The sequence below is a fragment of the Puma concolor genome, chromosome A2, assembly GCF_028749965.1.
Source record: "Puma concolor isolate L17-30 chromosome A2, mPumCon1.1.hap2, whole genome shotgun sequence".
Taxonomy (NCBI): Eukaryota; Metazoa; Chordata; class Mammalia; order Carnivora; family Felidae; genus Puma; species Puma concolor.
In genome coordinates this window covers 115340482-115355052 of record NC_141668.1, presented here as the reverse complement: position 1 = coordinate 115355052, position 14571 = coordinate 115340482, and the positions used below count along the sequence as shown (strand labels likewise).

The window sequence follows — 14571 nt, the reverse complement described above, 5'->3', positions numbered from 1 at the left end:
CGAGCCACGCGCGGCTTCCTGGGAAATGTAGTTCCCGGCTGAAGGGGAACAGGGTTTGGGACTGGGAGGACGCGCAGGCAGGCGCGCGGCGGGCAGGCCTGGAGGGGGCGGGTCCGCGTGGGCCTCGGAGCCTCCCGCCCAGCCCGAGGAGAGGTCACAGCGGGAGCCTGCCGCCGCCTGGCCGCTGCCGCTATCGCCGCGAGGTCTGAGTGCCGGGGCTGCAGCCATGGCCTACTGTCGGCAGGAAGGTAGGGAGAGCGGGCTGCCATGGAGACGGGCCTACGAGGGCCTGCAGGGGACACGCTGTTTTGCCACCCTCGCAGCCCCACAGGCCCCGGCGCCCCGCGACCCCACTGCAGGGGCGGGCGACGCGAGGGGCGGCCCGGGATACCCTCCTCAGGACCCTTGGGAGGGCTGGGCGCTGGGGTCGCCACGTCCGTTTTGCAGATGAGAAAACCGAGACTGGGAGGAAGGAGGCTGGCCCAAGGTCACGGTGAGACTCGAACCCTGACCTCAGAAGGACCAGCACGTGGCGGATTTCATAAACCAGGCTGAGGGGGCGCGGAAAGTGCTGAGCACGCTTCCTCTGCCTCGTAATTGGGGATTTATTGTTACCGTCGCTCTTAACCGCACACCACGCCTTTCCATTTGTACCCGCCTTTTAACTGTCCCGAAAGAAAAGTTGCCACTCGGGTTAGGGCTGTGCTGGAGTGGTAAAAGTGCCACCAACGGGGACATTTATCGAGCCCCTACGATGTACCAGGCGCTGTTCAAGGGGCTTTATATGGCTTTTCTCGTTGATCTCGCAGCGGTTTTTATAATTCTAGGCGAGGCTGTATTATCCGCGTTTTACCCAAGAGTAGACCTTAATACACAGAGGTGACTTAAGTCCTGGAGCTGGGGTTTGAGCTTCAGCAGTCTGGTCACAGAGCTGCACTATCCAGTTTGGTGGCCACCGGATTCTAGGGAGCTCTCTGCTGGGAACCTCCACCCCACCTCTTCAAGAAAGTGCCCGTCTCTTCACCTAGCTCCTCTTTGCTCCATCTGTTCTTATCTCTACTGAAGAACCCAAGGGTCTTTCGGCTGGAGTCCCAGAGCCTCCTCACACACTGCCACTAACTGGCTTTTTGTCCCTGAGCTGTCACCTGACCTCTGCAGGCCCCAGCTTCCAGTCTTCTAAAATGACAAGTTGGTCTTCATTCATTCATTCATTCATTCATTCATTCAGCAGATACTCATGGGCATCTTCTCTGTGCCTGGCGACAGGGATGGTGGACACACGAGAAGGTAAAGCCACAGAGAGAGTTAGAACTCACCCAGAAATCCTTTGGTGAATAGTCTGGTTCCCTCAGTTTAATTCAGGGATCTGAAGACCAGAGAAGGAGATGACCTACCCAGGGTCACGCATCCAGTTAGGAGAACATTTCAATCTAAAATGTCAAGCCTTGGGGCACCTGGGTGGCTCAGTCGGTTGAGCGTCTGACTTCGGCTCAGGTCATGATCTCACAGTTTGTGGGTTCGAGCCCATCATTAGGCTCTGTGCTGACCACTTGCTCAGAGCCTGGAGCCTGCTTCGGATTCTGTGTCTCCTTCTCTCTCTGCCCCTCCCCCACTCACGCTTTGTCACACTCTGTTTCTCAAAAATAAATAAATGTAAAAAAAAAAAAAAAAAAAAATTTAAACGTCAAGCCTTTTCCCCAGTACCTCATTCTGCTTCTAGACCTCCTCCTTTCCTGGGTCATAGAGCTATAATCCTCACTGATGTGTCTACTGAGTACTATTTTTATTGATTTATAACTGTGCCATGAACAAAAGTCCTCAGCCCTCACCACTTTGTTCGACAGTAGGCCTCTTGTTTTTAATTTTCTTTCTCTGGGTTTCTAATTTACTTCGTTTAGTGAATAATTTTGAGCTGTTTAGGTAGAATGAGGCTGTGCAGATGAGTAAGACTTCTTGCCCATGAGGATATCTAGGAGTCACAGGTTCTTTGGGAAGGAAAGGCTGTTTCCATCTGTCACCAAAGCATGGATCCTTATCTTTTCTTGGGTCAAAGATCTCTCTCTTAGTTTGGGGATGAGAATTGAAAGCCCCTGCCCGATCGGGCTCCAGACTGATTTCTAACTACCTGGTTACTGCTGAGCCACACTGGCCTCTTCGTTGTTCCTCTGCCTGGTACATCTGTCTCCAGCTCTTCCCATGGCTGGCTCCTCGTTCTGTGCTCTGAGTGAGTCACTTGCCGGTGCAAATTTACCTCGGGGGGTCCACCCACAACCCAGTTTTGGCATTCAGGGTGTTCCAGAGCCTGGACCCAGCCTTGCTCCCAAGCCTCAGACCACCCACCCTTTTCTGTATCAGTGCCACACTGTTCCTTTCTTTAGTTGCCTCCTTTTCTATTGCCATCTGCCCTCTCCTGTTCCTCAAACAAGCATTTATTAGGCACCTGCAGTGTGCCAGCCTCGGCACATGGTGGTGAGCACAGGTGACGTAATCTACTCTGTGGTTTGGTGGAAAAGATGGCCGCTCTTTCTGGGATGGATCTGCTGAAGATTCTGCTGTGTACAGATCCTGTGTTTGTGCCCATTCTGGGGGAGATGAGAACACCCATCCCGGGTTTTTTGGTTTTGTTTTTGTAATCTGCTTAATGGTAATAACCATTCTGTCTTCCTGTCCTCTGCTGGGGCTGGGGTCTTCCGAGTTTGGTTTCTCCATTCACTTGTTTCGCAAATATTGATAACCCACCACATTCTGGATACTGTTCTAGGCTCTGGGGATACTGCGGTGAAAGGGATAGACAAATCCTTGCCCCAGAAGAGCTGATATTTCAGCAGGGGAGACAGGTGGTAAACAAATATCATATGGTAGGTGAGGAAAAGCACTTTGGAGAAAAAGAAGGCAGAGTAAGGGAGATGGGGAGTGATCAGGGAAGGTGGTATTCAGGAGGTATAAAGACAGGGAGAGGGTGGCTGTGAGGGTATCTGGAGAGTGCTCCCGGAAGTGAGAGCAGCCTGTGCACAGGCCAGACGTAGGTATGCACCCAGCATGTCCAGTAAAGGCAAGGAGGTGGGAGTGGAGGGAGCCAGTGGTGGGAGATGGGGTCTTGGCAGCAACAGATGCAGATCTTTTTGGATGTATTTGAAGGTAGAGCCAACCAGATTTTTTTATTTTTTTTATGTTTTATTTATTACTTTGAGAGAGAGAGAGAGAGTGTGTGTGTGTGAGTGGGGCAGACAGAGGGAGAGACACAGAATCTGAAGCAGGCTCCAGGCTCTCAGCTGTCAGCACAGAACCCGACACGGGGCTTGAACTCACAAACCACGAGATCATGACCTGAGCCGAAGTGGGACGCCCAACCAGCTGAGCCACCCAGGTGCCCCTAGTCAACCAGATTTGATGATGGAGGTTAAGAGAAAAGAGTCGAGAATGGCTGTGCAGAGAGTAAAACTACCGAATTGGGGGTATCTTGGTATCCAGCTGCTCAGTTAGGCTTTCTGTTCTCAACCTCACCCTTAAGTCCTGTTTTCCAGAGTGGGCCCTGGGACCCCCAATTCCTGGCCCCTACCAGGGTCCTGGGGTGGGGATAGATTTTCTTCGAGCTGACTTCTCTTCTTGTGACTTTGGGTTTCTGTTATGTCAGAGAGCACTTCTCTCTCAGCTTTCCCGCTTCCAGAACTGTACTGATCTCTCTGGCCTGTGATGGTCTCTTTTCTTGGCCATTTTATCCTTGTCATTTGCCGCTATTTAAAAAATTACTGTCTTTTGAGTGGGATTTAACGTGAGAGCAGAAACTCATTTCACCCCTTTTGCTTAAGTAAAGTCTTGTGATTCTTGCCCTGACCACGGGAGGAAGATAGGCTGAGCTTCTGGGGGACCTGTTTCCTGAGGCCCTAAGAATGTGCTTGAGATCACAGCTGTTCTGTGCTTAAGCCCAGATTTGAACTGCAGTGCTAAACTCTGTGATATTGATGCCACTGGGCCAGACCTTCTGAAGCTGGGTTTCTATCTCAGGCTCAGATCTGTGCTTCTGTTCTTTGTACACATGGTTTCTAGCCCTTACTGTTATTTGTCCATGCAACAAAAGGAGCATCATCTGGATACCAGGATTGGGGATACAAAGATACGTCCCTGCCCAGAAACCACAGTCCCATCGCCCAGGGGACAGTCTCTCCTCAGTTTTATGGTATGAATGTGTCCCCTCCCCTCCCAGTTTCATACATTGAAATCCTAATCTCCAAAGGCGATAATATTAGTAGATGGGGCCTTTGGGAGGTGCTTAAGAAATGAGGGTGGAACTTTCACTTATGGGATTAACGCCCTTATAAAAGAGGCTCCAGAGAGATCTCTAGCGCCTTCCACCATGTGAGGACACAGCAAGAAGGCAGCTGCTATGGGCCCCTCACCAGAAGGTTATCATACTGGTGCCTTGATCCTAGACTTGCAGCCTCCAGAACTGTGAGCAATAACTTTCTAATATTTATGAACTATGTCGGTGGTGGTATTTTGTTAGAGCAGCCTGAACGGACCAAGACACCCATCCAGGGTAGGAAAAGTGCCACTCAGGGAGGCTCAGAATCCTTACATTCTCTGCCAGACACAGCTCAGCAGGACCATTTCCCCCGCACTTCATTTCTGTCCATGAAGCCTCTAAGACTTAGCTTCAGCCACCAAATTCAACTAAAGGTATCGTTAAGCTTCAGCCTAATTTAAAACGTGTAACTAAACATCCGCTAAGTAAAAAGACTAGTGGAAGAGGCAAGGAGCAGCAAGATCCAGGACTTTTGTCTCAAGGCACTTGGAATCTGAAAGATGGTCCAGATTAAGCTAATTTTGCTTGTGTAATTACAGAACTAAGATGCCGATGAGGGGACCAAACCTCAGTCCAGGACCCAGAGAGGCTCTGTTGTGCTCTGGTGAGAACAGCAGTCAGAGTCTGTGCAAAGGATCTCCACCGCGTGGTGTTTAGAGACGCCCAGAGCTGGGTGCAAATTCCAGGCCCGTGTGAGCTCAGGCACATCACTTCCCAGAGCCTTAGGCTCCCACTGTAGAATGGGGCTCCTGCCCCAGGGCGGTGATGGGATGGCGGCAGGGAGCTGACACACAGGACCCAGAGAGCAGCTAGCCCCAGTCTGCCCTCCAGGGACTGCAGGGGAAACTGATGAGCATGCAGTGTATGGAGTGCTGAAGACAAGGTGCTCCCACCCACACCAGGACTATCGGGTGGACACCTGCTGTGTGGTTGGCTGATGGCTAGGGATTTTTAGGAAGGCGAGGTAGTGTTGACAGCTGTAAGGTATAGGGGAGAGCCGGAGGGAGTCAGGTAGCTGAGGGGACTGCCTTGCCATTCCAGCTGGGTGATTCTGAATAACCGTTCTGGGCCTGGTTTTCTGTTGTATGAAAAGCCACGGGTTGCGCCCATCCTGGTTCAATCAGTGCTGATTCCCTTTTCTGTGCTTACGCAGCCTCCCTTGAGGAGAAGCTCCTCACAGAGCATGCATTTGGCTCCCATCAGTCTGAAAGTTCAGGACCCTCTGGCAAGCCAGGCACGTAGGGCCAGGGGCTATAGCCTGACCAAGGCAGTGTTCACAAGAAGCGCTGGCTTCCTGATGCTGGTCCTTGCAGGGCCTCAGGACTGACCCTCCCGCTCAGCCTGTTATGTTTAGGTTGGGTGATTGTTCTAAAAAAAATAACACACTGCAGATTGTCACAGAAGTTGCTAACATCAGCACTTCGGGAATGGTCTCTCCTCCCCCTAGTCATTCCACTTGTTGGGAAGTTGCCCCAGGCATCGTGGGCTGTGGGGAACTGCCACAGTGTTCCCTACCATCATGAGCCCTTCTTTCCTGGCCATGATTAGGAGCCAAGAGGCTAGACAGAGTCTTGACTGTGGGCACTCAACGGTAGGTGACCAGGATATTTTCCCACAGGGAATCTTCTCGGACACACTTAAGTGGCTATATCAGCCAGTGGGCTGCTGGCCAGGCACCCACATCACTGCCCTCTTCTCTTGTCAAAGTTCTCAGTCCCCTTAGACTTTGTCTGCGTTCTGAACACTGTAGGTAAACCCCTAGGGGGCTAGAAGCAAGTCCTTCCCTGTCCCTTCCACCCCTTCCCTACTCACAGGCATTCGAGCCCTAGTGAGATTAGGTGGGGTCGCCCTAGTGAATCACCTTCATTCCACTAGAGTTGTCTGGAGGATGACAGCTTGTGGCTCCCCGCCGGGCCTGGGGAGGAGGGGAGACCTGGCAGGCTGATGAGGCCTTCCTAGGTTGGTGGGACATAATGGGGACAGTCAGAGCACCATGGGAGTTCTGAGAAGGGACTGCTCCTTTCTTGATGGGAAGAAGAAAGGAGTTTTTGCACCACTGAATTATCAGCAAATCTGGGGACTAAAAGCAGCATGCATTTGGTTGGATCGGGCATTTCATCTCCTGCCTAGAGGGTGCATATGGCATCTTCTTACTCACTCGTGACCTTGGTGGACTTTTTGTTTCAGTTGTAGGCACTCAGTAGAAGTGGCTGCTAGACTGTCACACAGACTCAGTGATGCAGCCCAGGGATGGCATTTTGATGGACACTCTTCCCTTTCGGGTTTTGCACGGGAAGTCTTAAAACTTGGTTTGTGTGGCTTCTTTGCGTTTGGGGCTGTTTGGCTGCTCTTGAGTGAAACCTTTCTTCCTCTGTTCTCCAAACGCTAGGGAAGGATCGAATCATATTTGTGACCAAAGAAGACCATGAAACCCCAAGCAATGCAGAGCTGGTGGCTGATGACCCCAACGACCCATATGAGGAGCACGGTGGGTATGACACACAGATCCTTCCTGGAGGAAATGTTCAAAATTCCTTTCCCATTTTGTCCCGGCCAAGGCTGGGTGTTCAGGGGCCCCTCTCAGCCAAGGACCGTCTCCAGGGACTGTGAGCCCACCTCCCTTGGAGGTGCGAGAGGCTGTGCTGAGTGCCGTGCAGCTCTCGTGCTGCTGCTCTTCCCTGGCTGTTAGGCCAGAGCCTGAGTTTCTGCTGAACTGAAGTCCTCTGCCTCTTTTTCTTTTGAGGTTTTACACCGACTAAAGCTGGCTGGATGTTTCCGGATGACGAAGTTTTAGGCAGGGGGTGCGGGGCGGAAATGGATTCCAGTGCTGCGGGCAGGTTACGGCGACGGATCCTCCTGCTCGGTCCAGCTGCAGCCTGAACGCTGCCACATCTGCAGACTATAAGCAAGCAGGCATGTGAGAGTCCTAACACCTTGTTCTGTGAGGTGGTGAAGCTCTGCTCTCTCCTTGTACGTGCTCCAGGAAGCACCTTCCACGAGATGCTCACTCGAGATAGAGGGACAGCTTTCCGGCAGCAGGACCAGCTCGCCTAGTCAGAACTGGTGCACGCAGTTTAGTGAATGGTCACTTGGTCATATGGGCCGAGGGCACCCCTCCAAAGGCTTTAGACTGCTGGGCTCACTGGAACTTCCGCAGCGTGCGTAAGGCTGACATGTGGGTGTGCGGGGTTTATAAACAGTCCATATCGTCAACAGTCCTCAGCTTGCCAGTCTAAAGCCATTTCTGACACCTGTGATGCGAACTAACAAAGCTTCCAGTGCTGGCTGGTGAGAAATACGGTTGAAAGAGCTTGCAGCAGCAGCCTGCGGAGTATGAGCTCCTGATGGGAATTTCTCAGATGCTAGCTAAGTGTGTGCTCTTAGGTGGGACACCTGACGTGTTACCCTTACTGCCTCTGGGGGTTAGAGCAGAGTAGAGCTGAGGTGTCTAGCACCCTGCCAGGGACGCTGGGAGGTACAGATGTTCTCTGGTGTTCGCATTCTGAGAATGGCAGCCATGGGAGTAATCTTGAACCAGCACTCTTACAAAGACAAATAAGCCACGTGTCAGTTCCAATACTCTGCCTCTCTTTAGGTGCATATTAGTTAAGCACGTTCTGCAGAGCCTACGGGACAAATCAGGCCTTGTTTTGCCTCGTGGTGTTTTTCAACACTGAATGTGTCTGTGCTGAGACTGTGTGTCCCCTCCAGTTCCTGCCAGGCCTCATCGCTCCTCTTGTTTTCTCTCCTACCCACTTCTGTCATTTATGATAGATCTGCGTGGGCCGTGAAGGCATTTGCCTTTGCAGCCCCTTCCAGTGAATGATTGTACCAAGAAGCACATTCAGCAGCGAGCCCTGGGACCCAGGTTCTGAGCTCTCAATTGCAAAATGACTCAGCAGAGTAGTCAGGCCCCCAGTTTATGCCAGCTGCCTGTATCGAGGCACCCAGTTCCGTGACTGAGACAGCACTTGGAATGGCTAAGAGTGTCATGACCAAGATGGCAGAAGTCATTTTCATAGACTCAGAAAGACTGGAGGAGGGTCTTAAAGATCCCCTGGTCTGGAGGGGAAACTGGAGGAGGAGGTAGGGACTGGCCAGGGAAGTTAGTGGCCGGCCTTTGATTGCATGTTTGGAACCTGCTGCATGTGGGCTTGATTTAACATGTTGACGTCTGTGTGTTTCTACATGTTGTCCTTGAAATGCAGATTGGCACCCTCAGTGCCCTCTGTGAGGAGCTACCTCAGTCTAGCATGCCTTCCCCTGAGAAAGAATCAAACGAAGACTCCTGCAGAGCTGGGCTCTTTTTTAAAAATGTTCTTATCATAACGTCTCGCTTGGAAACTGATTGTGCAGGTTTCCTAGTTTTGAGCCTTCGGAGGGAGCGTTTGTATATAGGCCCCCTCATTTTATCACGCTTTGCAGATGTTGCGTTTTTCACAAATTGAAGGTTTATGGTGACCCTGCTTCAAGAAGCAAGTCTTTTGGCGCCATTTCTTGAACAGCGTTTGCTCACTTTGTGTCTCTGTGTCACATTTCGGTAGTTTTTGCAACAGTTCAAACTTCTTCATTATTGTATTTGTTAGGGTGATTCTGTGATCACTGATCTTTGATGTTACTACTGTAATTTTTCTGGGGTGGCCATGAACCATGTCCATGTAAGAAAGGGGATTTAATCGAGAAATGTTGTGTGTGTTCTGACTGTTCCACCAACTGGCTCTTCCTCATCTCTGTCTCTCTCTCTCCTTGGGTCTCCCCATTCCCGGACATGACAGTATTGAAAACAGGCCGGTTAATAATCCGACAGTGGCCTCTAGTTGTGCGGTCTCTCGTGTCACACCAGAAATTAGAAATGACTGAGTTAGCGAGGAAGGCATCTCAAGAGCCATGACAGGCTAAAAACTAGGCCTCGTAAACCAAACAGTCAAGTTGTGAATGCAGAGGAGAAGCTCTTAAAGGAAATGAAAAGTGCTACTCCAGTAGCACTTACAAATGGTAAGCGAGCAACTGAAAATCAGTCTGTAGTTGCACCCCTCTCTGACACACGCGTGCAGCTGAGCAGTTTGGTTAGTATGGTTAACATCCCTGGAGGTTTTTCCCTGTTACAAGACCAGAACCACACCATCTGGTATGCCACTAGCTTTTTCCCTTGTACACCATGTCTTGGACATCTTCCTGCCTGTGCAGAAGGATCAGCCTCCTCTCACCGGGCCTCACACCGAGCTGAGCTTCTGCGGGCAGTGGCAGAGCCAGAGGGGCCGGAGGGAGCTAAGTGCCTGTTTTGGGGGAGGGGACTAATCTTACCCATTTGAATGGGAGGGGAGCAGAGATCGAAAGAAAGAGATCAATACCTCAGCTTCTTAAGGTGTCGGGGCTTTGAAAAAGCTTCTCGCTAAGCAACCCAACGATGGCTGCTTCTTTGGATTAAACGGTTTCCAGTTTGTAGCTCTCGGGGCACAGCCACAGGCATCGCACTGGGAGGCAGCCTAGAATATAGATCAGTGTCGTGCATGGACAAAGCTGCCATGGTGGCCTCTCTCCAGCTGAGCCAAGGAATGCTGCATTTGAACCCAATCCAAATCCAAAGATAAGGGCCTACGAGGCGACAGTTCCTAGCTGGACAGTGTCCAGCACCTCCTGAGTAGCTTTCAAAGACTGCACTTGGTTTTGCTTTTTCAGAAACCGTAGAGAGCCTGTCTCACATTTTCCTTGCCCATCTTCCTGTTGTAGGATTGATCCTGCCAAATGGAGACATTAACTGGAACTGCCCGTGCCTTGGGGGAATGGCCAGTGGCCCCTGTGGGGAACAGTTCAAGTCGGCCTTTTCCTGCTTCCACTATAGCACAGAGGATGTCAAGGGGTCAGACTGTGTAGACCAGTTCCGGGCCATGCAGGAATGCATGCAGAAATACCCTGACCTCTATCCTCAGGAGGACGAGGAGGAGGAGGAGGAGAAGAAGCCAGCAGAACGTTTAGAAGAGACCGCTCCCACTGAGGCCACTGCAACCAAAGAAGAGGAGGGGTCAAGCTAATGAAGGCCATAAGGCACTGGGCTCCAGTCCTTCTCCTTCAGAGTGATATGAACCTTTTGTAAGATGCCTTTTGGTCATTCTCCGAGAACGTGTCTTTCCCTCTGTTGTTCTGTGCACTATAATGTACAAAATAACTTATTTTGATGATCGGGGGTCTTGGTCCTTTGACATATACACTGGAAAAAATGTATGTGTGTCTCCCATAAACCTATCGGCAAATGTAGCTGTCACTTTCGAATTCTCAGATTATCCTGAATTTTGCCTCTTTGAAATAATGTGCTGACTATGCTCAGCAACTAGAAATCATTATCTGGGAGTATCTTGTGAGTGAGCTGATTTATTCTGATTGATTATATGCTCTTGTAGATTTTATACCCCTGTGGGAAATGAAATAGAAACAAAACCATCTTCCTTTAAAAATGCTGGAGTGGGGCCATTCCCAGTACAAGGCCAGATGATCAGAACCATATTTCTCATGAACCGTCTTGACCTTGAGTATGTGAGGAGGTACTATAGTTCATTTCTGATGCATTTTGGTTTCCATTTTCACTTTGAGCTCCAGGTTTTCCGTGTTTAGAAATTGGAACTGTGGACACTCTGATTCACAGTCCCTTTCTAAGTGAAGAGAAAGGCTGGTTTTGCTGTTGTTTTTCTTCCACAAGCCCTGGTTTGGGGCCTCTGTTCACACTGGCTTTGTGTCAGCCTGTTCAATGCAATGTTCTTGAGAGGTGGGGACCTAATTGTTACCAAAGTAGCAGCCAAGAGAAGAAACGGTGTGTATTTAGTCACTTAAAAGGAAAATATGACTTTTACCTGGTGTTGAATGTGTCCTTTGTTTTTACTAACTAAAAATGTTTTTGCTATAAGGAAATATAAATATGAAAAGTTCACTGAAATTCCTCCTTGAAGATACTGGTAAGCCAGTTTGAGTCCATTAAAATTTTCGGTGTTGAATTCATAGCAAGCCGGTTGTTTATCAGTGAGCAGATCCTTCACACAGACACTGCAGTTAACTTGTGAGGTAGGGAAGGTTGTTCTCTTGTTGAAGGTAGGGAGCTGCAGCCCTCACAGGTTAAGTAACTCGTTCAAGACAACTGTAGGACAAATTTCAGGCCGTGATGTAGTAATGCCTTATTTGGCCCAGGTGTATTACTCATCTATTGCCATGGAAAAAGTTACCTTAAAACTCAGCAGCTTGAAACGCATTTAGTAACTCACAGTTTCTGTTGGTCAGGGGTCTGGGCACAGCTTACCTGGGGTCTGGGGCTCAGAGTCTGACGAGGCTGTGATCGAGGGGTCAGCCAGGGCTGTGACCATCCCAGGGCTTGACAGGCCTTCCAGGATCACTCAGGTAGTTTTGGGCGGAATTCAGTTCTTTGTGAGTTGTTGGGCTGAGGGCCTCAGTTCCTCACTGCCTGTTGGCCAGAGTCCTCCCTCAGTTCCCGGTCACGTGGGCCTCTGCTTAGGTCAGCTCATAACATGGCAGGTGGCTTCCATCAGAGCAAGCAAGATAGGAGGCGCAACTTATGATCACAGTGATTTGTGCCAGCTACCTACACACACAGTGTTTTCTGTCTGTGCTTTGTTAACTTTGTGATGCAGGCCTGTGCAGTGTATTAGCCAGCTTTCGAGCAGAACATTGTTCTGCCCCTACTGTTTTTGTTCTCAGTAAGTTCTGTGATGGTATTGACTTTAACAGAATAATAACATTTTAGTAGCCCAAACTACTAGAAAGTAGCTCTTACATAAATAAAAGGCTTCTCATTCACCTGGATGAACCAAAGAAAAGTCACATGCATTAGATAATTTTACACATAACTTTCAAGATCTGCTGTAGGCCCAGAATGTTAGTGTGATATAAATAGATAGACCTTTTCCTCTAATCAACCAAAGGGGGTAAATAAAGAGCACACAGTTCATCAAAATTGGGCACTAAGACAAGAGTAGGGTTGTTTGGTGCTGGGCACAGCTTGTCAATAACCAGTGTTGTGGCTGGACCAGCCCTTGTGGGTCTTACTATGGTTGCAAGATGCCCTATGGCAATAACCATCAGGAAACTTTGAAAAAAATAAATAAATAAAAGTTTTGTTACAGCACCTGGAAATTACATGTACCACATAGCGAAGTTGAGGGGAAGCTGGAGGAGAAGACAGACAGTGAGTGAGCAGGCCTGGGGTTATGCTTTTATTGGGGTTGAGGAGGGCAGGGCCTAGGGTTTCATGGGCTCACGTTTTACTGGTGAATTTAAAACACAAAAGTTGGAATTTAAAGCTCGGGAAGAAAAAAAGCAAATGGCCAAAGTGGTCAGTTATAGAAACCAACTAGGATCCCTAAAACTAAGGAGCCTGGGACAGGAGGGAGGGCAACCTGGCTCTTTACGGTGTGGTGTGGCTGGCAATGTGTTTATTTGAGATCGCCATCTTTAAAGTGGCTCCCTAGGCAATGAAAACTCCAACCAGGCACTTAACCTTAGAAAAAACAAACATTGTCAGGGCTTCCATTTCTAGGAGTTTCTATGGGCTATTAATTGAATCACTCTAATTTCATATATGTTTGAAATATCGCATAATAAAAAATGAAAAAGCATATGCTAAGTAAGAATGTTTAAGCACGTCTCGTTACCTCAAGTCATAGCCAAAGGATTGCTGTCCCACATAAATGGCCCTATAGAGATTTCTCTAAAGAAGATATGCAAATGGCCAACATGAAAGGTGTTAACAGCACTGGTCTTTAGGGAAATGCAAATCAAAACCACTATGAGGTATCACCTCACACTCATTAGGATGGCTATGATTTAAAAAGAAAAGTAGGCATATGGAAACATGAGAACCTTGGAGTTTCCTCAAAAAGTTAAACATAGGGGCACCTGGGTGGCTCAGTCCGTTGATCATGGACCTGACTTCAGCTCGGGTCATGATCTCGTGGTTGGTGAGTTCCAGGCCCTCTCAGGGCTCTGTGCTGACACCTCAGAGCCTGGAGCCTGCTTCGGATTCTGTGTCTCCCTCTCTCGGCCCTTCCTCTGCTCATGTGCTATCTGTCTCTCAAAAATAAATGTTAAAAAAAAAATTTTTTTTTAAAGTTATCTATAGAATGAGCATATTACTCTTAACTATGGAGAACACACTGATGGTTACCAGAAGGGAGGTGGGTGGAGGTGGGGTGAAACAGGGGAAGGGATTACGAATACACTTATCATGATGAGCACGGAGTAATGTATAAAATTGTTGAATCACTATATTATACACCTGAAACTGATATTACACTGTGTGTTAACTAAAAGGAATTTAAATTAAAACTTTAAAAAAAAACAATAAATACATGCAGATATGAAAAAAATGGAAAACTTAGATATATAAAAGATCATCGAAAGGAAAAATTCTTCAAAAGCTGAGATCAAGTTTAAACTAGTTTCATCACCAGTAGCCGGTGATTTAATCAATCATGGCCACATAATGAACCTTTGCAAAATCCCACAAATTACGGGGTTTGGAAAGCTTCTTTACCAGAATAGAGCACAGTTATATACAGAGATTTTTTAAGAACAACTATTAAATATTGAAAATGAATTGCACAATTCCAAAATAAGTCTAACATAGATCTAAATGAGAATAAAAATAATTGAGAGAAATAACCAGAGACAGTTACTAAGAATTGCCCAGAAAAGCAGAAAGACTTTGTCCTCAGGTAGGTTTTGCACACACGTAGAGAAGCTACTGGTAAATCAAGGATAGAGAAAAAAAATCTTAAATATCTACAAGGGAAAGAGACAATTTTTAAAAAAATCAGTAAGTGAAAATGAAGCAAAAATGAACTATTGGGACTTCATCAAGAATTATCTACATATATATGCTGTGAAGGGAACTAAATATCTTAATGGTATATTCATATATACATATATGGCAATAAGTTTAAAATGAAAAGCAAGGGAATAATAATAATCAAGATAGCAATCCATTTGGGAGACGTTTTTTGGTTTTTGTTTTTTGGTTGCATGCATTTAGAGAAAGATACACAGGGGCTTCAAATATATAAATAGACTCCCTTTTTTTTTTTTATAACCTGAGAGGTGGTTTTAATAGGGTTAATTCTATTTAATATGATAATAATTATTCTTTAACATACTGATTCCCAAATTAAGAGGTAAAAATGGAAACAGAGATCCCTTGGAATTTATTTTGGAACATTTGTAAGGACATCACAAAATTGGTATTTCTCATGAGATACTATGGTCTAACA

General features: G+C 47.9%; 1 protein-coding gene across 1 annotated transcript; it reads left to right on the top strand.

The window, feature by feature from the left end:
- Positions 1-34: 34 nt before the first annotated feature.
- On the top strand, positions 35-11289 carry CHCHD4 (coiled-coil-helix-coiled-coil-helix domain containing 4). The gene is made up of 3 exons (XM_025922090.2): positions 35-248; positions 6693-6791; positions 10034-11289. Exons 1-3 carry the CDS (start codon positions 227-229, stop codon positions 10333-10335), a joined length of 423 nt encoding a protein of 140 aa, XP_025777875.1. The 5' UTR covers positions 35-226; the 3' UTR covers positions 10336-11289.
- Positions 11290-14571: the final 3282 nt, after the last annotated feature.